General features: G+C 42.1%; 1 protein-coding gene and 1 pseudogene across 1 annotated transcript in view; one reads left to right on the forward strand and one right to left on the reverse strand.

The window, feature by feature from the left end:
* Window positions 1–1,360: 1,360 nt before the first annotated feature.
* The window catches only part of Su(var)3-3 (lysine-specific histone demethylase Su(var)3-3), a 100,133-nt gene continuing 74,216 nt past the window's right edge, over window positions 1,361–27,277 (forward strand). Inside the window, exons 1-10 of the mRNA XM_011648918.3 lie at window positions 1,361–1,518; window positions 2,091–2,313; window positions 2,383–2,534; window positions 2,592–2,753; window positions 2,876–2,992; window positions 3,073–3,249; window positions 3,426–3,689; window positions 3,784–3,921; window positions 4,001–4,074; window positions 4,149–4,297. Coding sequence (XP_011647220.2) covers window positions 1,495–1,518; window positions 2,091–2,313; window positions 2,383–2,534; window positions 2,592–2,753; window positions 2,876–2,992; window positions 3,073–3,249; window positions 3,426–3,689; window positions 3,784–3,921; window positions 4,001–4,074; window positions 4,149–4,297 — 1,480 coding nt within the window. The 5' untranslated portion in view covers window positions 1,361–1,494. The remainder of the gene's footprint in view (window positions 1,519–2,090; window positions 2,314–2,382; window positions 2,535–2,591; window positions 2,754–2,875; window positions 2,993–3,072; window positions 3,250–3,425; window positions 3,690–3,783; window positions 3,922–4,000; window positions 4,075–4,148; window positions 4,298–27,277) is intronic.
* LOC148936439 (uncharacterized) lies at window positions 15,282–26,982 on the reverse strand (annotated as a pseudogene).

The following is a 27,277-nucleotide window of genomic DNA, read 5'->3' on the forward strand; positions in this document are numbered from 1 at the left end:
TTGTATTAGTAAAAACAATGATATATCGATAACTTGTCGATAACAGATTTGCACGAATTTTGGGATATGATGTATATAGAATAGTGAAAGATTGTGATTTGCGATTTGCAAAGGAAGAACTTCAGGCTAGAGATTGGCAAGATCAGTCATTTTTTGCAAAGTCCACTAAATCTAAAAAAAAAATAATTGCTAGAGAGAAAATTACCGACAAAGCAATAAAACAAAGTTCAAGCAAATCAACTTCTAATAAGAAGGAGACGAAAAAAATAATACATACATATATACATACATCGACATCACATACATATATATTATACATACATCACATACATCGATACCATACATCGATACCATTTCCCGATACTACGTCAAACTTGTCGAATCGGATGAGCACTCCACTTATAACAGTGAAAGTAAATCTGTTGTATAACAAATTCACACGATTAAATGATATGACACTTTATACGACTTCTGAATTTACAAATAGTCAAATAAAAAAATTAGAAAAAATAAGAAGAAAATTAAAATTCCAAGATAACTCAAGTGAGCTTAATTTCTTTTGATAAAATCTGACAAGAAATTGGAGATTGATAAAAATATATTAGTTTCATCGAAGGAAACAGACAATTTTGAGTGTGATGACTTAAATTCAAACGATATTAAAAAGTAGGTCCCATATGCTTGTGCATCATCTACATGCGCACCACAGGCATATGAAAGGGGTAAAACAGGCTTAAAGGCCTATATAGGAAGGTAGAAGAAAAAGAAGAAATTTTAATTTAATGTATTACTGAAACACTCTTGTTTTATCTTTTTTTCTTCATATTTTTTCCTAGAAGCTATTAATTCCATGTTAAATACTTTTTTTATTTATTTTTCTATTATAAAAATTATATACAAAAAATATAATAAAATTGTAATAAATATGATAAAATTTTATAATAAATATGATAAAATAATAAAAATAATGTGAATAAAATTATATATTAATATATATGTGTAACACTGCTATTAACGCATGATAAAATAAAATTCAAAAACGCTCAAGTCAAAAATTATACAGCGCGAAGGAGTGCATTTCAATAGATAAAACGATCAACGAGAGATCAATGATTATTGATTTTTACTATTAGATCCTTAAATTTAGATCAATTATATTAACGAATTATTCAATCATAGTACAACCGTTGTGTTCATTGAACACAGGCTATAAATCCATGAATTTAATATTATGATTTAATATTATGATTCAATGAAATTATCGTGTAATCTACTTATTTCCAGGTAACATTCCCATCTATGTATCCATGAGTTCGTCTCCTGGGTACATAGATGGCTTCCGAATGGCGCTGTGTTCGCGCATTATTCGCAACATGCCCATCTTGTATTTACTCGTGCCGGCTGTTTGAAGCATCAAAACAAACTCGCGAGAGTTTTGCATCGTCGATCAAGCCGAATTCGATAATCTGCCAACGTTTAAATATCCAGAACAAGATGAGTCGCAGGAAAAGGGCAAAGGTGTGTATTTTCTTCATCCCATTCTCTCCGTTATAGTCATTATGATTCATTCATGCGTAACCACATTCATTTTCAATGTTTGTGGTTAATGTTCATTCTTCATTCTATCAATGTAGATTAACTTTAATCTTAATTTAATTTGCTTTTTATATTTTTTTAGTTTTAAGTATTAGAAAAAGATAAAGAATAGGTAAGATCTAAATTAATATTAATAAACATGGGTGAAAGTGGATATAATATTTATTCCAATGATAAATTGTGATAAACTGCTCGATTTCTTTTACTTTTCATGCGGTAATAAACAAGAATAAGTCTCATCTGGCATATTTTGTAGTTATTCATAAATTCTGTTTTGTTTGTCACAAGGGAGTATCTCTTGCGTATACATTTATGGCAAAATACATTGTTGGTTTATTTGCTGCATTATCGATTAGCAACTTGTCAGTTATCTCTTACTAGTTCAGTTACTAGTTATATTTTTAAATAATTTTATATTTATATGTATGAGTTTTTTCATGTAATATATTTTATTCAAATGTATCTGGTATAAAAAAAAATATGTTTAATCATAGGTGGAGTACAGGGAAATGGAGGAAAAGTATAATCAAATGGAAGACGAAAATGCCTCGGATACATCAGAAAAATCTAAAACTGGTCTTGTAACACCTGAAAAGAAAGCACCCATAGAAGTAAAAAAAGAATCTGAATCTACAGTGCCTGCTCCTGTGCCTTCTGCTTCAAAAACAGAAGTCAAGGAAGAAGATGATCAAGATAGCGATCATGAAGATCCACATGGTATTTTATAAATTATTTATTTAAAACTAAGTATTAATAAGGATATTAATCATGCATTTATACATTTAGTAAAGGAATTGTTGAATGGATTGGAAGGTGCTGCCTTTCAAAGTCGTCTTCCATTTGATAAAATGACATCCACTGAAGCTGCATGTTTCTTGGACATCTCTAGTGGACCACCACAAACACAAAAAGTGTTTTTACACATTAGGAATAGATTGGTGAGTATTTAAACTAATCGATTTCATTGCTCCTTCTTTAATATGACTGAATTTTAGTTACAAATTTGGCTGGAAAATCCAAAACAGCAGTTAATCATCGAAAATGCATTACCACAAATTGAATCACCTTATAATAGCGATACAGTGCTCGCTCGTAGGATTCATGCTTTTTTAGAGAGGCATGGTTTCATAAACTTTGGAGTTTTTAAACGTCTGAAGGTAATTTATGAAATACTGTATATAATTTAAAAAATTAATGTCAATGATGTTATTTTGTATTATATTGCATATGTATTATTTTGTATATATTATTATCAGAAAAATCTGTTTCTTGTATACAGCCCTTACCAACCAAAAAATTAGGTAAAGTTATCGTAATAGGAGCTGGAATTGCTGGGTTGGCAGCAGCTCAGCAAATGCAACAGTTTGGTTTAGAAGTAATGGTGTTAGAAGCTCGGGTAAATTTTTAGTGATTGTTTTGATTTATCTTATTTAGTTTTTATTTTTGTCTTGCTAATTGTTATAATTTGCGTTTTAGGATCGTGTTGGTGGGCGAATTGCGACATTTCGCAAATCAAGTTATATTGCGGATCTGGGAGCTATGGTGGTCACAGGTTTAGGTGGAAATCCTGTGACGACTCTTAGTAAACAAATTAATATGGAACTTCATAAAATACGACAAAAATGTCCATTATATGAAAGCGATGGCCAAACGGTACATTCAAAATATTTTATTAAGATAATGAAATATACATTGAGATTTTATTAATATATATTATTAAATTTGAAACAATTGTTATTGCTCAAGATCAAAACTGCTCCATGTTACATTGCTAATATACATTATTACATCATAAAATTTTAGTGTAATATATTTTATATTTTTTTCAGGTTCCTAAAGATAAGGATGAAATGGTAGAAAGAGAATTTAATAGGCTACTGGAAGCTACTTCTTACCTTTCGCATCAGTTGGACTTTAATTATGTAAATAGTGCAGGATCTGGAGGGCAAGGTAGTAATACACGTCCAGTATCCTTGGGACAAGCGTTAGAATGGGTAATACGTTTACAAGAGCAAGGTGTAAAGCAACGCCAAGTAGCACATTTACGTTCTGTACTCTCATTGCAAGGACGTTTAATCACCAATCAACATAGGGTACATATAGTGAACTATTATGTTTGATAAAATAATTTTCAATTTTATATAAAGTTTTATTAATATAATTGATTGAATAATGATCATATTATAGATGATCTCTATTATGGATCGTTTGATGGAATTGAATAAGCAATACAAGGAAATGACAGAGAGCAAATTACAAACTCGAGATATAACGCAGGAATTTGTACTCCGATCTAAGCTACGTGATCTTCATAATGCTTGCAAAGTACATAATGTACATTTTTTGTGGAATAATCAATAAAACATATGTCATATGTCATGTGTTTGTTTATTTTGTTTTTTAGGAATGGGATCAGTTATCAGACCAGCAGAAAGAGATTGAAGCAAAACTACAAGAATTAGAAGCATCTCCTCCTAGGTAAATATATATATATATATTCTTATAGTCATGTGTTGCACAAATCGGATACAAATTTTTTTTCTTCAATACAGCGACGTCTATTTATCATCCAAGGATCGGCAGATATTAGATTGGCATTTTGCAAACTTGGAGTTTGCCAACGCAACATCATTGTCAAATTTGAGTTTGAAGCACTGGGACCAAGATGACGATTTCGAGTTCACCGGAAGCCATCTAACGGGTGAGTTTTTTAATTGCATGTATGAATTGGGTATTGGTTTTCAAAGTTGCTATACTTGAAAATTTGCAAAATGTACAATCGGATTCCATGTATAATCATTTTTCTTTAAATGCGTAATGTGCGCTTTTTTTATATATGACGTTATTTGAATTTAACAAAAATTAAAATTAATGATTTATTAATTAACTGCGGAACATGTAATTAATAGTATTGCATGGGATCCTACGAAATCAGATTCGCGGTACACCCGTGTTTACTAAAACACGTATATTCTCCCGACGTTTTCTGGAAATTGCTGAAGTAGAGAGAAGATGGTGCAGATAATGAGTGAATTATTCGCGAGTTGCATCTCCTTTATAGGCGTTTGATACTCTCGCTCTTCGCGTCTCCCTATAGTTGACTTTATCAACCTTATTGAAAGCCGATAGTATGAGATTCCGTGTAGATAGTTGCCGTATCCCCCGTACGATCGAGTACCAGAGTTCTCATTATATGAAATTATACTATGATCATAGCCCGTAAACCCTTACGAGCTTACTAAAGCGGCGACAGAAAAGCCACGCCGTTAAAAATATTTTATGACCGCCGATGTAAACGGGTATTTTTACGCTTTATATCGGCAAATAAATTGTTGCCAAGTATTTTAATTTTATGATATGTGTTTATCAAGACGTGCATGGTCGTACGCGCTCTTTATTACGTATCATACTAGACCTATCGATATTAATCAAATTTTACGTTTTGTACTTGAACGTGTATGTAAAAAAATTGTAAAACCGGAATTTGATCTGGTCGTGTGCGATTTTCGTATAACTGGCTGAAATATTTTTTAATATTATGAGATCGCGACTCGAATTAGGAAAACATTTATTTTTTTTCGCGATTTTCTCTAATATCTTTTGCTGTTCTTTAAAACACCATATCGTTCTTGTAAAAAATTTCATTCAACTTCACTCGCGCGCGTATACTAAGAAGATTAACGTAATATTCACGGCAGAAATCCGACTATCTCCTTAACGGCCTATGCAATACTCGATGGGCAATCGAAACTAGCCGATATCACTTCTGCGGCTTAACTGCGTCGCTACCGTGTTGCAAACTCGGCGAATCGGTCGGAGCAACTGGACTTTGGTTGTTTCGAGTATCGAATCAAAGTCGTCCCAAAATCGACATGAAATGGAACATATAGGAAGAGAGATCTGTTCCAATTCCCGCAGGGATGACTGATCCGCATTTCGACTTAATAATCCGAGCTCAATACACTGGATACTCGCGTATATTTGTACATTATATACACTCATGTATATACACGAAGAAGTGAATAGGACAATGAACACGAAGAAAAGATAAATTTGAGGAAAAGAAAACAGGGTACAATTCGGATTGAGGCTAATAAGAAGAATTTAGTTTAATATACACTAGAACAGCAACTAAACTAGAATAACAAAAATTAAATTTCAATTCTTAGTTATATTTCTTAAATGAGAAGGAGGATAAGTTTCTTCCGATCGATTTAGACGTGAATGATTCGAGAAGAGGAATGTGAACTCCTTGGAACGTGCATCGATGATCATGACGGTCTTGTTGGTGCAGTGGATTCCACCGTTGTTGTCCCTCGTGCGCGATTAATGAGATGTAAACAATTTAACGCTAAATTAAGCACAACAATAGGGCTCACTCTTTCCCTTTTTCTTTCTGTCTCTCTCTTTCTCTCTTTCCGAAGCCCTTTGGCATCGCTTCGGGCGAGCACTAACCATCCGATATAATCGGGAGGTCCGAGGTGGACCGTTCGCGCTCTTTACGGACCATCAGTTTCTTCTCGGTTTCAAACGAGAACAACTCGCCGACGGGTTGGCCGCGATTTTATCGGGAAACGCACCGAAAGTAAAACAATACTTTATGAGACGTTTTTCTCCCGATTCAATTTTTACGGTTCCATCCTTTTCGTTCCGGCAATCGCATTGGTCTATCCTTTGGTGCCTAGGCAAGAACAGCCGCTTTTTCATTCCTATGTTTCTAGAACGCTCGGAATTTAATAATGTATATGAAAGATCGGTGGAATTAATTCTTTATAAAATCATCTCTTTAAAACATCGCTGAAATAGTTTAGCTTTAATATAAACCTTGAATATTGAAAGTCATCATGAATCAACCTCTTTTTTTTTTTTTTATCAAATCAAGTACGATACGCGGCATGAATTTACAGTTATGGATTGAAAAAAAGGAGAAAATTTTCGAAAATTTATTACGACCTTCCGGAAGTACGTTTCCGAAAGGCGCTGTCAGACGTTTATATAATTGAGCGAGTTCCTTTTCTAACATTTGTTTCTCTCTTTCATCTAACCATTTGCCGTCACGTATCGCGGAAATGTTCGGCAACAATTTCACATGCACTTTTGATCGTATCCGCGAACGGCGCGAAGTTAAGGCGGAGCAAAAAGTGCGTAAGGCTGCCTCGCGCGTTGCTCTTGTTACACGGAGGAAAAACACAGCGACGTGATCCTGAGTTCTATTTTACTCCGATGGGCTCCGTGGGCTCCTTCCCGAGTCCACGCACGTTCACTCTCCGAGACCGAATACTGCGAATACGTGCCGCTGCGCTCTTTCTTCCCGTACTTTATGCGGTTATTGATCCGACCTATGCAGTCGAAGCTATTCCCGGGGAATATTCGGTGCGCCAAAATTTATGGTTGTATCTCGAAGACGTCGACCATCAACGGACATATCGCCTCGACCTCCTCCGCCGTTTGCTCGATCGGCCATATAACGGAGAGAGTTACCGAGCTCTGTTTGCCGGCGACGAGACTGGTCGATCGCGGTCGTTGGCGTTTTCGGAATCCGACGACATCGATTTTTCATCGCTCGAAGAAAACGTAGGCAATTCAACATTGTGCACGTGACGACGCATAAGGTGTTTGTAGAATTCCTTTTGTCAAAAACTCTTCCACGTTCTGTCCTAATTAGAAGACCGTTTTCTCGTAACAAAAATTTCATTTAACAATTTTCTTTTTTTTTCCTTTTTTTTTAGATTTTTAATTCAACTTGATATCTTGATAATAAAAAAATATTTTAAAAGCGAAGCTAACTTGAGATTGAGCTGCATCAGAAGCGTTACTCAGAAGGTCTCCTTCTTTGTTCTCCATATTCATTAGACAATTCTGTAATCATTGTCACACACAAACGAAGTCCTCCCGATTAAAGAATCCACGAGTAACTCGCCTCGAAGGACACGCCCGCGTAGCTCGAAGCCGCGATATTCACGAAACACCCTGTATAACCCTTCCATGAGAAGAGGTCCGTGTACGTCGGGGCACAGCGGCTGGCCAGGGGAAAGATGGGGGGGGGGCCATTTACGACATATCGAAGACTTCTATACGCCGTTCGTTGACTCCGATCGTCGCATTCCACGCCGTTCGTGTGTCGCTACCAAAATTATATTGTCGTAAAGCTGACTTCACGCGCGCGGGGGGGATTTCCCCTCCGTCCGCGCGATCTTCCTCCACCGTTGTTACAGTGGGGAAGAGGTGGAGGAGGGCGGGGGGGGGGAGGGGAGTTACTGCCGGCGTGGTAACATCCGCGCGTGGGGTTTCAGCACGCGGATGTCCTTCGCAGGATCTCGCGAACCGACTTGCGGTCCCGCTCGCTACCTCTCCTCCTCTTCCTTTCCTCCTTCTTCTTCTTCCTCTTCTTCTTCTTCTCTTCCTCTTCCTTCGCATCCTCTCGCGCCTCCCTCGTCCGCGTAATGCGTGCCGTTGCTCGCGATATACCGTACGCGTCGTTAACGCGTGCATATTTTTAAATTAATCGGGATCGGGACACGATAAAAGAGATTACTCGGCAGTAATGCGGCGATGACGCTCCCTCGAGGCGTGAACCGGGCACGCCGTGGCAGAGACACGGCGAAATTCCCCCGGTGCGCGATCGCGCTAATTGACGCGAGGATAACCCGGCGTGCTTTTATCGGGGCTCGAAGCGATTTCGCGGCGTCCCGCGATAAGAGGTGAGCAAAAATGAAGCAAGGAAAAGAACGAAGACAAGAAAGATAAAAAAAGGGGGAAATAGAGGGAGGGGGGAGGGAAGAATTTATTGCACGAGACGGTAGCTTCAAAATATTCATTTCTTATTTTACAAGAAAGTTCTGACGCTGTACAATTTTTGCACGATCGAAAAAGGAAACCGCACCCGTACGAAGAGCGGTCTCCGGTGTCAATAACACCAGATAATACGGAGCGGAATATGTTTTAGCGTTTGTACAATAGCGTAGAAACCTATTTGTAGAGTACATCACGGATGACGCGGTCCTCTATCGTAATAAATGCGTTATACGTCTATTAACAGCCGCGTTCTGCATTAAGCTGCAATAACGTCGTAATCGAGCCCGTGTAATTGAGTAACTTTCGACACAAAGCGCTATTATTATTGTTCTCGGTGGTCTTTGTGCCTCGCGGATAGCGCGCGTACGTGTTAACAGTCGCGTGGACGATTTAACGTCGATGATCCGGATCGAGACACACACACACACACACACACACACACACACACACACACGCGCGCGCGCGCGCGAAGGTACCGCGGGGTTTACCGGAAGCGAGGAGCGTTTCAACGTTCAACGTTTAACGAGTAGGTAAAATCACGCTTCTCGGGGCGGCCCCGCTGTGGCCGGATACTCATCTCGCATGATGATTCGAGAATTATGTCGTTGTTCTTCCTTTTTCGACGTCAATACCACACTTTCGTTCGTTCCCCTTGGCACGGCAGCAGAAGCAGCAACTGCAGCGGCAGCAGCAACAGCAACGGCGGCAGCAATGCCGCGTTGCACAGGCGGTCTTTGTTGAGCGAAGCTCGAGGTATGACAATGCAACCGCCATCGGTTACATCGAAATTTCTTCCGAGTCCCCTCGTGATAGGACCATTGTGCAGAAAGGTTGATATTAACCGGGCAAGAGCGGCGCACCGCTCTCGAGGCTCTCATTATATATGCGCCATCGAAATTGCATCGTTACGATCTTGAATATGCATTCCCCCCTTCAAATATTCGCCCCAGTCGGCCCGCGCCGCGGCGCTACGGACATTTTTTTTTTCTGCAAGCGGATGCACTTTAAAGCAGCGGTATCGCGATATGCCGAGGACTCGACCTGAGCTTCTTGACATTCCAATCGGATCGGAGTTGTTCGACACCGGCAAAAATTTCAGCTACTTGGTAGCGCGGCTTAACAGTACGAGAACCTGCGATATTGCCGTCAGTCACTAAGATTGCGAGAGTTACGCATATTGTACGTATGACGAAAGCGTTATGGAATATTTCTATCAAATTCTTTTCTCTCGAATTGCGAAAGATATTAAGAGATGTAGAACGAGTATGCTTATGATAAACCTGGAATGCATATAGAGTGTATAATTTTTCTCTCTCTTTTGTCGTCATCTGAAACATTAATCTTGTATGAAATTTTTGCCGAAATATTTTTTCATTTTTACAAGAAAATATGTCTATAATATAAGGAAACGCTAAGTTGCAACATATTTAAAAATTCTTATACGCAAGAAATCTGCAATGAAATCTGACGTGATTATCCTTCCGCGAGTGGGCCGTTATTCCGTTATTACCGTTTAGGTCGTTATTGCGATTCGCGAGAAATGCTCAGAACTGCAGACGTGTCAACGCGCGCGCATTATCCCACGTAATTTCGTAGCCATCAGCGACGTTCGAAAGTTATCTCCCCGAAGGAACTCGGGGCACAGCGGTGTTTTCATAGAGCCACGATGAAACGACGAACGAGGAAGGCGGGAGGAGAGCACATCTCCTCTCGGAATCTTCCCTGGACGGAACGAAAACGTAGGCAGCTTAACATTAGCCGAGAGCCGAGAACTGGACGTCGGACGGACGGACCGAGGAGGGACAGGGGAGGTGGTAGAGGGGGGAGAGGGTAGAGGCCCGAGTGGTAATTTACGAGGTATCGAAGACCTTGTACACTCCTACCCGCCAACGAGCCGGCCTCGCCCCGCGGAATCCAGTCTTGGCCTTAACGCACCGATACCTTTCCCATGACCACTTTCGGCCTATCCGTGCACGCGGCGGTGCCCGCGCGCGCGCGCGCGCGCGCGCGCGCGCGCGCGCACACACACACACACACACACACACACACACACACACACACACACACACACACACACACACACACACACACATGTCCACGGGGCCTCCTCTACCCTCCACGCCGGTGTCTTTACCATTTACAGTGCCCCAGTGTGTCGGCAACGCGGTAGGGTACCTTGTCGATATAGTCTATCTGGGGTACAGTCCGCCGCATGATCCACGTGATTTCTCATTCCGGCTATCGCCGCCCGTGAGGAAGAAGCGTCAACGAGACGATTGCTTAGCGCCGGGGCCCCCCCCCGTTTCCGTGGAGACAAATGGTCCAGTGGCACATATCGGCATTAGGTCAGCGCCGATCCGTAGCGGCCGTTGGCCTCTCCGTCACGAGAGAGAGAGAGAGAGAGATACAACGAAAGCGACCGAGTAATCAATCTCTCGGAATATCGTCGGTCTGGAGACCGTTAATTTTCGCATGCACGTAAAATCAATAATCTCGCTGCTCTTATTAAGATTCAATCTGAAAGGTATCCTCCAAGAGTATCGTCGCGTTACGCAATAATAATAAAGCAATTACGGAATTACATCGATGACTAATGTCGACAGTTTGCCAAATAACTCGGAGCGTCTTTGAGGAAATGTATATTGCCATTAGTTATCTGTTACTTCTGATCGAGGGTTTTCACAACTCGGTGAACATGACAGTACGCTATTCTTCATTTTAGCTTTATTTGCATACCGAACGCCTCCGTCTCGCTCCGCCTGCTCCATATCGCTGAAAATGCGACGGTGACTAATTGCGGCAACAGAACTGATCGTTTGCACGTTCACCGTTCCGCGTGCCGTCCTAGTGGTAACGAAATAACGTACGATAGATTGAAATTAGTTCCTACGTTCCGCTGACGCGTTGGCCAACTTTTATCGGCCGATACTCTAGATGTATCTATATCTACGTCCATATTATATTAATGTTTCCAGTTCGTTACGAGCGGCTTCGACGGGCCTGGATTCGAAGTGACACGCTAGAATCGGCCAAGTACCGGTTCGACGTTATCGTTAATCGCGCACTTGCGCATTTGAGATGCAACATTGTACATCCGACCGTCCGTGAAATATTCAAACTTCTAGTTAGATTGTAATTACGTCGTCTATGAGGCAATGCATCACGATATAGACCGATGGTAGATAGACGAAGGCCTCTGGAGACTACGGCGGATTGGATGATATCGTAAAGCATTCCCAAGCCGATTAATTGTTGATTTGGGATGCAAAATTATATATCCGCCAACAAATATTCAAGCCGCCGGGCGAACGGCAAGATAAACGTTTGATGGGAAACGGGAAAAATGCCGCACTGCTCTTAAGGAATTATCTTCGATAGAGCGATCTAGTAAAAGTAATAGAGTAATATGGATGCATCTTTTGATACCGGTATCTTGAAAATTTCTTTCCACTCTACTATTTCGGCTCTGAGAATACCAATTTCCTAACGATAAATCGTACGCTTTAAACAAGCGCTCTTATTTTTACCGCCGCCTATCATTAAACGATATTAAAAATAGCAATTACTTACTGTTATTATTACGAAACAAAAATATAAAACATTTTACGAGATTACTTTATGAAGAGAGGTATATACATGTCACTCGATTCTTTTATATATTTTCGTGCATAATTTATAAAAGCAGTTTTAATGAACTGTCAATAATAATGTTCCACGCTGTAATACTATTTACGAAATTTTACGCTCACGTATACAATGTGACTAGCGTCACGTAATAACTCTTTATGAGAATAGCCTAATCTTAATAAGGATCGCGGAGATTTATAACCATTCGCGCTTCAGCCGTATCTTAACGATGTAAAAGATAGACGAAATGATAAATAGCGAATACCGTAACGGAGAGAAGGTGACAAATTGTCGCGTGTCGCGCGTGTAACGCGCGATTTTTTTTTTTTTTTTTTTTTTTTTTTTTTACCGCCATCGTCGTCCGTTCTCGCCGAGGTGGGTTTTCGAAGATCCGTCTGTTTTATACGGTTGGATTAAGTTCTCATGCACGCGCACGCACGTTTACTTAAGAGGACGGAAGGGCGGGAAGGGAACGGGCGGGTTGGGGGGCGGAGGAAGAGCGGGGAGGGGGGGGGGGAGTAATCGGTTTTCACGCGGGCTCATCTATTCGTTAGATGTAAGGAGGTAAGGAGCGGATGCGCTCGCGGAGATAACGGAGCTATGCGAATACACGCGCGGTGCAAGAAAGGACGAACGAATGTTTCCTGCAGGCCCGTGAGATTCGCTCGCGCACGGTGGGTTTCCTTGACGCGGCGGCATTAAGTCCTGGATGGATGTACTGTGACGTCGTTGCCAGGAGAGGAGAAAGTTAACTCGAGGGGGGGTTACGGAGTTGTCGAGGGAACGAATTATTTTCCTACGCGCTTTGTGCGAGGCCCGCCTCGCCGATCTGTCATCGGTTATACCGGCCGCGCGCCGGCCCGGAGGGAGAATTATTTATGCGTGAGATGCTCTTCGGAGTGCGATGTACGCGCGTGATATCCCGGGTTACGTGTAAATTATTCATCCCGAATTCGATTTTCATACGAACGCGCGCCGGCTTGTTAACCCTTGATTGCGGCCCGCGCGCGGATGTATCGCGCCCGTCACGTCTCTAATTCTCGATCGTTATTCAAATCGGCGTCGCATAGGCCCTCCGCGTATTATTAGCTGAGTTTCGTAGCCGTTTTCCGCCATGACTATTATTATCCGAACCATGATCGATTATCCGATGTAAACCGCAAAGAGAACTAGTATATAATAACAATGGCTGTCGATTGTCGGAGGGTTGTCTTTACGCGGAAAGCATGTTTGGAGAATCGATTTAAAGGATTTTAGATATTCTTTGAATAAAATACTACCATTACGGCATATACATATACTTATAAAATGCTAATCTTCGGGAACTAATTATTTGATTACGATCAATTTTCTTTGACAATAAATATTGTGGCCGTTGGGCGTTTAACATATCGCCTTGTCGGTTTATATATTCGATAATTTAGCAATGAAGACAATTTAACATTCTAGTTATATTGATATGAATTACGAGTTTCTCGTCAGTGTGAACTGCGTAGCCGTTTCAAACCGCTGGCTGTTTCAATTCGCGTCCGACGTCATAAACTTGACCCGATAATTTCGCGCGACAGAAATACGATTCGGCGTGGGCGAGAAATTTCATCCCAAATCGGGAACAGCGTGTGCAATTTCAACTAGCATTGACTAAAATGCAACGACGGATTTATTTGACTCGTTTATTGACTTCCTAAATTATACCATTGTCTCAACGATCGAAATCAGCTTGTTCACTGAACATCAATACGAAAATCTTGTTTTAGTAACTAATAAAAATCCAACAAAATTAAGATTCTATGATTATCGACAACAAATAAAATCATTCGGAAATATTGTATTATGCATTCATAAATTCTTACTTTGTTCTAAAAAAAATGCTCAATTATTCTCTTAATATATTTGTTATCTAAAGATATATAAATATATTGGCAATTATATATTTAAAAAAAAGTTTAAACTTTAAATTTGTGTGAAGTCTTTTTTTTTATGGGAGGTCTTTTTCTTTCCCTCTTCGTAAAGGAAATATATATTCGTTCACAAGAGAAAAGAGATTGATTAGAAGACGAATGTTGCTTTAGACGTTTAGATACATCGAGTATATCTGCCTTACGGATCTATCGGTAGCAGCGTAATCGCCGAATGATGGGTCAGCTTCGTGTTTTCGGATAATAAGCTTACATACTGTCCCCGCCAACGATGATGCATTTTTCAAATTAATGCCCGACAATCTCTCCCGACAATCGCTCGAAAAGGGGATTACGTGACGGGATGACCGAGAATGATTAAACGGGGTCCTACGTGACGGAGAGAAGAATGACGGTGACCATTATATGTTAATGTTCGGCCACACGCCATACGACGATTATGCGGCCTTTCAGCGTGCCCCATGCGATGCGTTTACGAGAAAGAAAGAAATCTTTCGGAATCGGTGCGATTCGCCTTTTCGACGGGTAGTACGCGCTTAGTGGGAATAATTTCCTTCTTCGGGCGCCGTTTTGTGATGCCCACATCACCGGCAATAAGGCCCCGGCTCCGTGATCATTATGATACTCTAGAATGAAATGTGGTTCCTATTTAGACGCTAACGAAGACAGATTTTTCAATTGGCTTGGCTGAGATAAAACTTGCTCTTTTCAAAAGTAACAAGCTACGGTATCTTGTTTGTTTGTTGGAGAATGATGCACGCGTTTTATAATTGAAGCTCTTCAGCAATTTAGACAAATTTGCGTCGAGATTCGAATTTTATTCTCCATACATTTCATAATATGTAGTGTAAAATGATCATCGATAATTAAGTGTCAAGTGACACTTTACTTGCATGCCGAAAATTACGTTTATCAATAGAGAGAGAGAGATGATAATTTTATTTACGTGATTCGCTATATTTCAAGTTTTACATGATTAATAAGAATATATATAATTATATATAGTAATTATAAAGAAAATTAAAGTAATTATTAAAAAAATATATGTATATATCGTTATTTTTTTTTTTTTTTACTTTAATGTATTTTGTAATTTAATCATATATCGTATAAGTTTGCCAGGGACAAGTTTTTGCCAGAATCCAAAAGCATCGTAAAGTTTATTCTCTTATACATGAGACAGAGTCCAAGGCGAAAATTATAGATCGCTAGCTGGCGACGATTTAGCAGATGGCGTGGATGGACTGGATCGGTCTTTTCGAACCGCCACCTGGTTATCAGGCGCCTTCAATCTGCCATCCCGGTCCTCCCGTCGTAAAGCCTTCCACTCCCGCCCGATGATCATTAAACCGACGATAGAAAAGTTTCGGACGTATATCGTCGACGGTAATTAACGACCGGCCGGGGGAGTATCTCCCGAACGTGAAACATTATCCGTTGAAAAACCGATCCTTATCTCGGTGATGGATTTGAAGTACAGTGACTTTGGGGAGGCCGTAAACCGGGAGCGCGCGATGCACGGGATTCCGGACAGTTGTCGCTCGCCGTGCCTCGTTTTACAGTCAGGCCGGATTTCGAGATAGCCAACGAGTGTTAGAATGCGGCGTGGAGAAAGTGTGTATACCGAGTCGAAGGTAATGGTGAGTTAAGCGGTGGACTAAATATACGATCCTAACTGTATCGGAGCGATATAACTTCGGGAAAAGAGTGGTCGTAGATTTTACTTATACTCCACTTTCTCGAGTGCATCCACTCTATCTACCTCTACTTACCTCTTCTCAGGAGTGCCATTACCGAAATGGCTGTCTCTTTAAAGTTATTAAGATTTTTATATTTCTATTCGGAGCAATTTTCAATTAACGATTGAGCTACGACGAAAGATTTCTGTCGAACGCAGATCCGCTTAGATTTAATGAATTGTACGATCGTTAAGATCGAATGGCACCGGAGCAACTATTGGACGTGATTGCCATTAGCGCATCACTACTATAGCTGTATCGTATTTGCATTTATTACCGGTCTCGACGGCGTTTTAGCAATGCAAAGGCGAGCCGTAAAATTTACAAAGTAACCGTCCCGCCATTCTTTTCTATCAATTATCATTTGCGCAACGCACGCGTTGTGACGACGGACGTACCGTTAAGAGTAATGTTAACGATCCTCCTCCCGCGGAGAGTGCCCATTCAAAGTGAAATTCTATCTGTCGATAGGTTAACCGGCACGCCGCGTGACTCTCGGGGCAAGTCGTGTCGCTTCCTGGCTCGTATGATGCGATTCTTATTAGGTGCGATCCTCCATCGATGCTCTCTCTCTCTCCGGCAATGAACGCGCGAACGCATCGCATCGGTTGCTGCCGATCGTTAGCGATAAATTCCGAGGCGGCGATCTCGAGAAACTTCGATTTTGGTAGGGCGCGTATTGGACCCTCGCGCGGTAATTTGATAGTAAAATTCAACGCTCGACGATAAAATATCTCCCAAGTCTTAAATACTTTTGATATTTTTAGGAAGGCGAATAAATAATACGCGAAATAATAAATAAATAAATAAATAATAAATAAATAGCACGCGAAATAATTTTAGCGTACAATTTTATTCTTTGCACTTAAATACAACGTGCATTCGATCATATTTTTAATAATAATGTTAGATATAAGTAACTTTGAAACCTCTTGCTCTCTGTGTATTCTGCCGCGGTTGGGCAAGTTAATCTGTTCAAAGGGAAACTCTATCGGTTCATTGTTAGTTTAAGCGTTTGGTTTGCGAAGGTTTGCGATGGTACGATGCAAACATTCTGTGCTTCCGCTCGTCTCGTAGGATTCGCTTCTTATTGGCTGCGACGTTTAACAATTCTCACAATGAGAACGCGCGAGCAGGGCGCGAGCGCTATTAAGTCCGTCAATAATAAACTGTTGGCGAAAGTAAGGATCTCTTTGTGTTTTATGTCCGAGTGGGTTTACAGTCATGAGGATCGGGTAACTTCGACATTTCCTCGCCGTGTTCTTCGTTTTTTTATTCTTCAATTACCGTCTCCTCTATCGTCCTCCTCCCTGTTTCGTGAATCGACCTTCGCCTCGTGCGGACACAACCGACCACTGGTTTCGATGCGCTAGTCTTTGAGAGAGAGAGAGAGAGAGAGAGAGAGAGAGAGAGAGAGAGAGAAAGTAGAAGAAAAAGAAGAGAGAGAGAGAGAGAAATAAAAATTCTCGAGATTTTTCTCCGCCGCACCCGGCCACCAAGAATTTTAAGTAGCGTCCCCATTTTTTCGCTCGTTTATATATCTTTACCAGGACAATAGTGCGATCGTCGACACACGCATATCTCTCGTGGGATATCATGGTCGGTGTGTCACTATCTCGCCGACTAGATCCCGAATCTTGATAGCTCCCGCGATTCTCACGACAAACTTGTCCATTAACTAACAGGACTTACCAAACTTGTACATCCGAACAGGATAAACTTTTGATCTCTTCTCGATAATGCGTGGGTAGACGAGATCGGTCGGGAGGCCGATCTGTAGGACAAAGTATAGCCAATAAGTATATCTGAACAGAGAACTTCTATTCCTTTGAACTGATGAATAATAAAGGGAACATTCGAGGTCTGCGGAAAATGATAGGAATGTATAAGCTTTCTAAAAGTTTTTATTACATTTGTATCTTGCCTGATTCTTTAAAGTTTGAGAAAGGTCCGAGCCAGATCCCCGAGACAGCTGTATCATTGAGATGCACGATCGATGGAAAGAGTTAAGTTCTTCAGACAGATCGGATCGTAAACGCACTATTTATTTCTCGCACATATTCATTCACCAATTTATGTACGATAGTTGCCATATCGAGCGCATACTTAGGACGAAGGTTCAAATAGTGTGCGAATAGGTTGCTGATAAATTCCCCATGGGAAAAAGGATCCCGATAGCTTCGACACGGCTCATAGGTCTACGGGAAAGGATATTGAGTGTGACTCGGGCGTCTCTCCATTTTCCTCCCTCTCAATTTTCTCCTTTCCCTCATTCTCTCGCCCCCTCTCTCTCTCTCCCCCCCCCCCGTCACTTTCTCCCGTGCTCTCTCGCCACGAGACCGCCACCATTTTCATCCTCTTCGTTCTGTGCGGGTCACCGTTCGATCGCCGGCTCGGTGCGTTAGGTACTTATTGCGCGAGAGAGGGCGAGCCGATCCGGCCGAGTCGAGAGAGCCAGCAGGATCGCCTGAGATGTAACTGGAGAGCACATTACCTGGTATTAAGTCACCGAGATAACTACCCGCGTGGGAGGTTCCACCAGGTCCCCTCCTTCGTTTAAAGCGACGACGACGCGACCCGCCGCGCTGGCTCGTCGCTTTACGAAATATTTGGATTTTTTTTCAAGCGCGTCAGCGAGCGCAAGGCACCTCCATCGCGGAAGGCACTGCGGTTGGCGGCATACGACGGAAGACAGCGGGATATACTGCACGTTGTCCTTCGCTCTCCGATTTATACGAAACACCGCTTACGCGTTGATGAGGGTCTTAAAGCGTTCTCTTTCTCTCTCTCTCTCTTTCTTTCTTTCTCTCTTTCTTTCTTTCTCTTTTTCCGCGTCGCTTTCGTATCTCACGTTCGCGCGATACACTCGTCATTTTTATTGGCGTCGTTTATCCTCGCAGGAAGGTGCTCGAAAACTTTGTTTGCGCGACTATCTCGAAAACATATAAAAATGCATCATTGTAGAGATTTTATTTCGTTAGTCTCACACACACACACACACACACACACACACACACACACACACACACACACACACACACACACACACACACACACACACACACACACACACACACACGGTGTCGAGAAGATGCATTTTTGATCATATCTTAACTCTTAAATCGCGAGACAAAATTCTTTTACGCATGTGAACGATAAAGTTATGTTGTGTGATTGCGATTATTAATTATACGTTTACATGGTTTGATATCTTTAGCAGAGATGTTAACGTAAAATTTCTTTTATCTATTATTCTATTATCTTCCAATAATTTACCGAATGTCTATTGTTGAACGTTATGTGTTTGCGGACAGGTTATACATCTTTCATAATTTAACATTGTAAATTTTTGGGAGGGAATTTCTTTAAATGGCAAGGCCGGCAATCGTTATAGGAAGCGACGCTTCGCGTACGGAGGTGTACTGGAATTTGCACGTTTATTGTCGCATTAATAATTCATGGTGTTGCGCAATTTTTAATCAGCCGCCGTCTGCCATTGATTGATGCTGCCCTTGCGCCCCCACGGGGCTCGAATTTACATACAGAACGAAAAGGAAAAGTATTGACACGCGATACATTCCTACCAAACAAACAGCAAAATCCAATCGCGCATCATAACCGCGCCGTTTTCTTTCTACTTGTGTCCCTCCCCCGTCGTTAGGCTCTAACCCTTTCTCTTCCTCCCGCCGTCGCGGGTTCCCACAAAGAAGCTAACAAATCGATCGCGGGACGCGCAGGTGAGGCTTTTTATTAAAAAATTTTTATTGCGCTCCGCGCAGCAAAGCATACATCGTCGTCGTTCGGGGCTCCGCTCGAAAAACCTGTTTGCTCTGCCGCCACCATCACCACCGCCATCGCTTCCCCCCTTTCGGGAGATATTGCTTTACAATACTATATTATACTGCGTGGTACCGTCGAATTTCGCCTGTTTGGATTTAACGAGACTCGCCCGAGGACTCACCGGTCGTATACGCGAAGGGCTCGCGAAGAGCCCGCGAAGGGTCCTTCGGGCATGGCAGCGAATTACGCTGCCTGAGTCTGACGTAGGTATACCTATTACTCGAAGTCTCTCTCCTCTCTCTCTCTCTCTCTCTCTCTCTCTCTCTCTCTCTCTCTCTCTCTCTCTCTCTCTCTCCCTCTCTCTCCCTCTCCTCCTCCTCCCTCTCCCTCCCTCCCTCCTTCCTCTTTCTCCCCCCTTCCCTCCCTTTCTTCTTCTCTTTCGATATTGGCGGATACGCGATCGCGTGTGTCGAATTTCTTTCTCTCGGATATGAGAGGAGCGTAGAGAGCGCGTGCTTCGTAGGTGTAGACATCCCCGGGCATTAATCCCTCGCAAGAAGAAACGCCGCACATTGTCCATCGGGTCCGCGGTACGGCCGCAAAAACACGTCGGAATTCTAGCAGGGGGGGGGGGGGGATTGGCAACTTTTTTCCGATATCCGCGCCGTGGCCGACTCGAATGAACGTTAAAAGCAAATGCTAGCCCCTTAAGTCGTCGTTGCAACCGGCCAGCGACGCATGTACGGACAAACTTTATGGCTCCATAAATCGCCGTTTCGGACTCTATTGTACGTCTCTCCTCTATCTCTTTTTCCCCTCTCGTTCTGGCTAGTTAACTGAGATGTCATTAATAACGGAGATGAGTATTCGATTAATTGAACTCGGCTTGAAAACGTCTCTCTCTCTCTCTCTCTCTCTCTCTCTCTCTCTCTCTCTCTCTCTCTCTCTCTCTCTCTCTCTCTCTCTAGTCTGATAAATTGCCGATTACTACGATATCGACAAGCTTAACTTTCTACATTGTGGACACAGAGAAGTTTACTTTATACAAATTGAAGGATTTGATACAATAGGAAACACAATTTCACAAAGATGAAAGGTAAATATAGATTTTTTTTTTCAGTCCTATATTGAAAATGAAGGAACTACAAAATGCAATCGCATATGTTAGTATCATCTTTTTGATTTGTCATTCTTTTATTTCTTTCGCATCTTTAAGTCGTTTTTATAATGGATATTTTGTACATTGAAGTTTACGAATTATTACATCGGCTGCAATCTTCGTTTTGAGACCGAAACGCACTACAAACGCAATTTTCCATGATGAGCGATGAAAACCTGCATCGGGCGTACATTCGTCGCGCGTCTATCGTTGCTCGAATGTCTACGACGAAGGAATGCTCTTTATGGTAGCTGGTGGCGACCAGCAGCGAGAGCAAGTGAACTCTCGAGGGTTCATCGAGCGTTGCGTTACACGAAAATTGTGGACACGTTCCAGAAGTCAAGACGCAGCCGCAAAATACCGATCGCATTACGCGCCGTATTACCCTAGATTACATTCCGCTTTCGAAGTGCGCTTGCCAGACGAGGCTGCGCGGGGAGGGGGAGCGAAAATTCAGGAAATTCCATCGAGAAAATCGCTTTCGGTTCCGCGGCTGCTACCTGCCGCCATTGCCGCACGGCACCGCAACGAGCACGAATTGGGGGCGGACAGGTACGACTCTTGGCATTCTGGAGATTATTTGTACGCAATCTGTAAGTCGTGCCGCGCGGGGACGAGAAAGCGAAAGAGAGAATAGGAACAATTTCCTGACTCGCGTGTTGGTGCGTGTATAGCGGCGCGTGAGAGAGGCGCCCTAAGGAGGAAACAGGCCGTGCGAGAAGAAACGAGGAGAGGAAGAAAAGGAAGAAGAAGAAGAAGAAGAAGAAGAAGAAGAAGCAGCAGCAGAAGAAGAGGACGATGGCAACGACAACGAAGACGAAGACAACGAGGAAGAAATAGGAGACGACGACGAAGAAGAAGAAGAAGAAGTGGGAGTGGTATATATGGGGAAAGGCTGTTGGTGGTAGGGCAAAATGTCGGGGAGGAACCGCGAGCGGTCAGAGAGAGGAGAAAAGAGACGAGACGGGCTGTTCTTCCTTCGCGCGCTTGGCTCCGCGCAGCCTTCGCTCCACGCTCTCGCTCAAAGCTCGAGGCAGGTTCTCAGAAGCTACTGGTGCCGGTGGAATCCGCGTAGAGCTGGATTATACTGCCAAAGGGTATATTTATCGGGCGAGAATGTATGCAGAAGCGCGGACATCGCCACAAAGGGACCGCCCCTGCGGATTTAGCCTTGACGCAACTTCGAGAGTGGACTCACGATTTCGTATCCGCCGTATTCGAGCAGACGCCGCGTAATGGATTGCCTAACTTTCCTTCTTTGCTTGCTTCGGCCATTCCTTCCTTCCTTCCTTTCTTCCTTGTTTCCTTCCTTCCGTTCTTCCTTCCTTCCTTGATTCCTTCCTTCTTTGCTTGCTTCTTTCCTTTCTTCCTTTCTTCCTCTCTTTCCTTTCCACCTTCTTTCCTTTCCTCCTTCTTTTTTTTCCTCCTTCTTTTTTTCTTTACTCCTTTGCATAAGATCTCTCCTCAGAAGCCTATATGCGAATCCACTTTATTGATACGTTTTATTGAAGTACTGCATCAAAAGCGCGACAGCAGACGCCGTTATTCGCCGCGACGCGCGAGAAAACAGACGTTTAGCTGATGCTCGGGCATAAATTCGCGATGAATAACATTTTTACTGCCTTTGAGGATTTTTCAAATCGCTGGGGATCGACAGTTAGGATCTCCGTACGTAATATTTATCGTCATATTTATTGTAAGTCTCTCGCATCTCGTAAGTCGCATCTCTCAATATGATACGGAAATGGAATGACGTGAAAAGAAAAGACTTTTAATTTATTTTACTGCTAATATTTAGTTATATTCAGGAAACGCAACACTTGAACGAAGAATAAATGTAAGATAAATAACAATTTTTTGATAGCTAATATACATAATATTAAAAATAGAGAATATATATATATATATATATATATATATATATATATAAAATATATGATATTTTATTTTATCTAAATATTCATAAAAGTAACGTGTCATAGTTCAATTTTGGATTTACCTTTGATTTTCATTTTTCACAGTTGTTATAAATAATATCCGTTATTCAAATCAATTTTATACATCATTTCAATCTGTCTCCTCTAATTCCTTCCTATGCATTCTTCCTATGCCATCAACCTCGTGGTGGTACCTGCTTGGTCTACCTCAATTTTCTTTTCCTTTTTTTATTGGTACCTCTGTAGCGCGCATCGCGCGCGCATCAACCGAAAGAGGCGCATCGTTATTTTCCCGCAGGACCGTAAAACGCACGTTTCGATTATACTCGAGGATGAATTCAACGTCCTCTCATAAAAGAGTGACTCGCGACGCGCCGCGCACACCCCGGCATCGTTGCGCCTCGATGTAAGCCGCAACGATCCCGAGCTTCCGTGGGCGGGGGACTATTAAGCGGGACTGCAAACATGGTGTCAGAATCAAGGCGGGCGTTGCGCCCTGACGTTAAATGGACGGTGTAAAATGTGCGAAGCGCAACTTCTAAGCGCTTCTTGCGCGGAAGGGGCCGCGGGGGAGGGGAAGGGGTGGGAGGGACCCCTGCGCTCGTCCCGATTCGAATGCTCTCGCGGTCGCGAGCGCGGCCACCACTTGGATAATGGATCGCCCGACTTTATACTTCCTATACCGCGCATTTACCGCGCGCCCGCATGGGATCTCGACGGCTTGCGAGTCGTTTTTTATCGACGCGTTTTATCGAAGTGCCGTGTCGGCCGGGAAAGCGGTGTCGGACCGACCGCAGAAGCGCGAGAGCGAGAGCGAGAGCGAGTATGTGGTGGATTTTAGACGTTGTTCGACGACACGTACGAGTTTGCGTGAATTTCCGCGGTAATAGGGAGTTTTTGTTGCCGCCGTTATTCGAGTACGTTAACGCAAAATTCCCATTTTGCGCAATCCTTCTAAGGAGACTCTCGTAGTCGCGGTGGAAGCCGCGCGGAAGGATTTTGCGGTTTATGAGTGTGGAGGAACACAAAATCGTGCTTTGGGTAATTCCTGAGAGGGAGGAGGTTTTCTTGAAAGGACTATGTAAATGCTTTTCAACGTCAAGGATCCATACACAAGAGAGCGGCGGCGGAAGTCGCTGTATGAAGAAAATGTAGAGGAAAAAGATCGAACGATATAAGATCGACCTAACGTCCACAACGGTTAGGAAAAGCGCTGTATAGTGTTCAGAGTTTGAAATCGAACAATAATATTATTCTTGAATCTAATGGTATTAAATGAGAAAGAAATGGAGAAAAAAATATCAGTCTTACCTTTTTTTTTTTTAAATAAGAGGATGTACTCTTCTTTCTCTCTCTTTCACTCTCTTTTTCAAATACTATTTATTATTTTCGTTTGTAAAGAAATTAAGATGTGTCCGAGGAAAAATATTTTTGAAACAGTTTATGTGTTCGTGATTTATCGATCGGCGTTTACGAGAATCTTTCGAAAAAAGCTTTCAAAGTATAGAGAAGTATAGTATTTAGAGAAGATTATTTGAAAATTTAAGGAAGAAATACTAGAAAGTTCAAGCATCTTTTAAAATCTAAGGTTTACTTTTAACGATTGTAGATTACAAGTTTTTCTTGTTAAGAGAAACAGCTTTTTGCTTTTTTTGTACTATTCTTGATATATCTCGTTCCTTCTTCTAATCTTGCCTGTGACAACTAACAAGAAAATTTGTTTGCCCTTTAGAATTCCTTTGATTCGCTCGTTCATACGTGTTGACGTCACACAGTTCAGTGTACATTTAAATCTATGGATTTCGGTCGGTCTTCTAGCACGGCTTTGCCGGCCGATCGCATCTACGATGTCGAACAAGCTGCATAATGGATCGCCCGACTTTCTTCCTTACACGCGCACGAATATCACGTTGGGTAACCCCCCCTTTATGAATCAGTCTTATTAATATGTTTTACCAGGGCACTCGATCATACGTGGCGTACGATTATCGGATCAGCCATTAATGGCGGTGGTTGCATTAATCGTGATTCGTATTACATGTTACATCGACGTTTCGAGCTTGTTAGACCTTGTTGCACTCGCACAGTCTCTATTACACGTGCAATTTATTCGTATTCAAGGAAAATAAATTTGTATCTTTGAACGCGCCATTGGAAAATATACAGAAATATTTTTTCATCTTTTTTTTTTTTTTTTTGTGTATACCAATGTGCGTTATCTTTATATTCAAGTGATGAATGGAAGCTTCCAAAAGCCAGCTAGAGTAAAAATATCTTTTTAACGTAAAAAAATATTTTTGAACTGAAATTTTCTGTTGCGACTCGCGTATGTTTTCTTCCATTGATAAACCAAGCCCAACGTGACGTATCTCGCAAAATCTATCTCCATTCGCAGTTCTGATGCAACTTTGAAAATGAGCTTGCTAGCGAATTCACTGGCCACGTCCGTCGAAATGGCCAACCCAACGTATAATGGATTGCACAACTTTTCCCTCTGTACATATCCCTACTTTTTACCCGTGTCATCGAGAGTTCGCAGAGTTTTCTTAGTCGCATACCTCGTCGAAGTTGCACTCGTCGGACAGACGCAAAATATTGCATAAAAATATCTCCGTCTCTCTTTCAGCGTCAGTGGCTTTACCCTTGATGTTAAAGTTTTTGAAATGGACTCGTGGTTTTAAATCCCACGAATTTATGAGCTCTCGTAATGGATTATTGAAGCTTATTTTGCTCTTGTCCGTCCTGCTTTGCTTAGCTCGTGAAAGGTCTGCGGTAAAGCATTCCCTCTTGCTTTACGATTTATAGAAAAAAATAAAGATGCAAATGAAACGGGTCGTAAGTGCTAAAAATAAGGCGGATACGCCGTTTTATTAAATATTGACTTATTACGAGAGGAATATTTAATAACTATTTTGAATATAAGTTTATCAATACTATGTTAACATTCATTTTTTTTTTATAATTATATCCTTTCTTACATATACAATCGAAACTTTTCGCACGTTTTGTATTAAACGAATATGAAGAATCGATAATTTTCTTTTTTGTACTTTTTGATTTTCTGTCAGAAGTCTGTTATAGCACAACCTTCCGCTTTTAATTAAAGAAGCATTTGCGCGAGACGCGCGAGATAGGCGAAATTTATTGCGGCGTGTCTTGTAATAAATTTTGCCTACCTCGACACTCGACATTTACTCGTTCTTGTCGTGGCGAACAAGGCAACGTAATTGTTACACATGTGTACATTTTTATGGTCCATTATGTATTATTCCTTCATCACGCTATCTCTCGTTCTGGAACTACGCGTCCATTTTATTGATCCCCCGGACTTTCTGGGGGACTTACGGAAAATGAGGAAAGTAGAATGCAATTAAAACTTGTTTCCGCAAAGTAAGATTATCTAGAGGGAGTCAAAGAACTGGTATCTTACATCATTTAATCGAGAAGTTAACTTTTTACGATCTAATGTCTCTTCTCTAATTTTTTGTTTTTATGCCATTTCTTCATTGGCTATTATTATCCATTTTTAATATCCTGCAAAGAAACGAGGAAATAATGGTTACAAAAATACTTTAAGCTTTTTTGCGCTCGCAATTTAGTTTTATTACCGTTCTTTTTTAAAGTGGGTCACATCTTCAATAAGCTACAGGGAGGACGAAGGATTGTTTAGCTTGTCGACGGTCGCCTTATCGATCTCCCTGCACGAGATACTCGTGGAAAATTGGAGCTTTCCCGGTCATAAAAGCGACTTCAAAGCGGATCAAAAAATTAGAAAAGCAATGTTCTCGGCAGGGGAGGATTGTACGGGATCTCGGAGGAGATTCGATGAGGGACCGTATTCTCTCCTGGCTTTTTCCTCCGGTTACACGCGGGCGGGTTTCTTTTTTATTCTCAACCCTTTTAGCAGTCAATCCTGGCACTCTCGTTCCGAACGTTCTGATTTAGCGATCGGGAGGGATATGGGAGTTGGGTTTACAGCGATATCCACTTGCATTGATCCTCGTCGATCCCGCAGCCGAGCATTGTTGCGAAGAAGTAACGCCGTAGCGCCCCACGCCATTCGGATACGTCGAATGGTCATACCCTTCTGTGGGCCGAGTGGGGTCCATTTCTTTGAAGCAATCGGGGATCGAAATGTTTTAGTATTCCGTTTTAGTCGTGTCGCGTGAAGATTTATGAGGTAAGAAGAACATACGGGTCAAGGGGACCACGCGTATTAACCGGCCAACTATAAATTCGTGGGTCCTCGCGTATATCTCGTGTCTACCTGCGGAGACCGCTTTTGGGTGGAAACACGACAAGGGTTCCACCACCATCGTCGCGGATCGAAGCGGGCCCCCGTGAGTCGGATCGTATTTTTTTAGCGCGCCGCTAGTATCCCCGTTGGCGAATACCTCCGGATTTATGCGTTTTACCGGCTGCTGCAGCATTTTCCTCGATATACATATCGAGGCACACCGCACCTCTGCTGTCGGGGCCGATGCTGAAATATTAAGAGCGCGTTGGCGCGCGGAATTACGAGCGATGCCCTCGTGTCGTTACATAAGTCGCGCGCTTTATTACAGCCATTGTCAGCGTTTCGCGCCGGCGACATACCTCCCACGCGTCGCCGGTGATGTATTAACGCAATATCGCCAAGATAGCCTCTTTGTAATATTTTACCGCTATCGCGGATACATACGTAACCCGAGTGAATCGTGATAGAGATTCTGTCTACCGTCGACG

This window comes from Pogonomyrmex barbatus, unplaced genomic scaffold (genome assembly GCF_055798465.1).
Source record: "Pogonomyrmex barbatus isolate J1 unplaced genomic scaffold, ASM5579846v1 scaffold22, whole genome shotgun sequence".
Taxonomy (NCBI): domain Eukaryota; kingdom Metazoa; phylum Arthropoda; class Insecta; order Hymenoptera; family Formicidae; genus Pogonomyrmex; species Pogonomyrmex barbatus.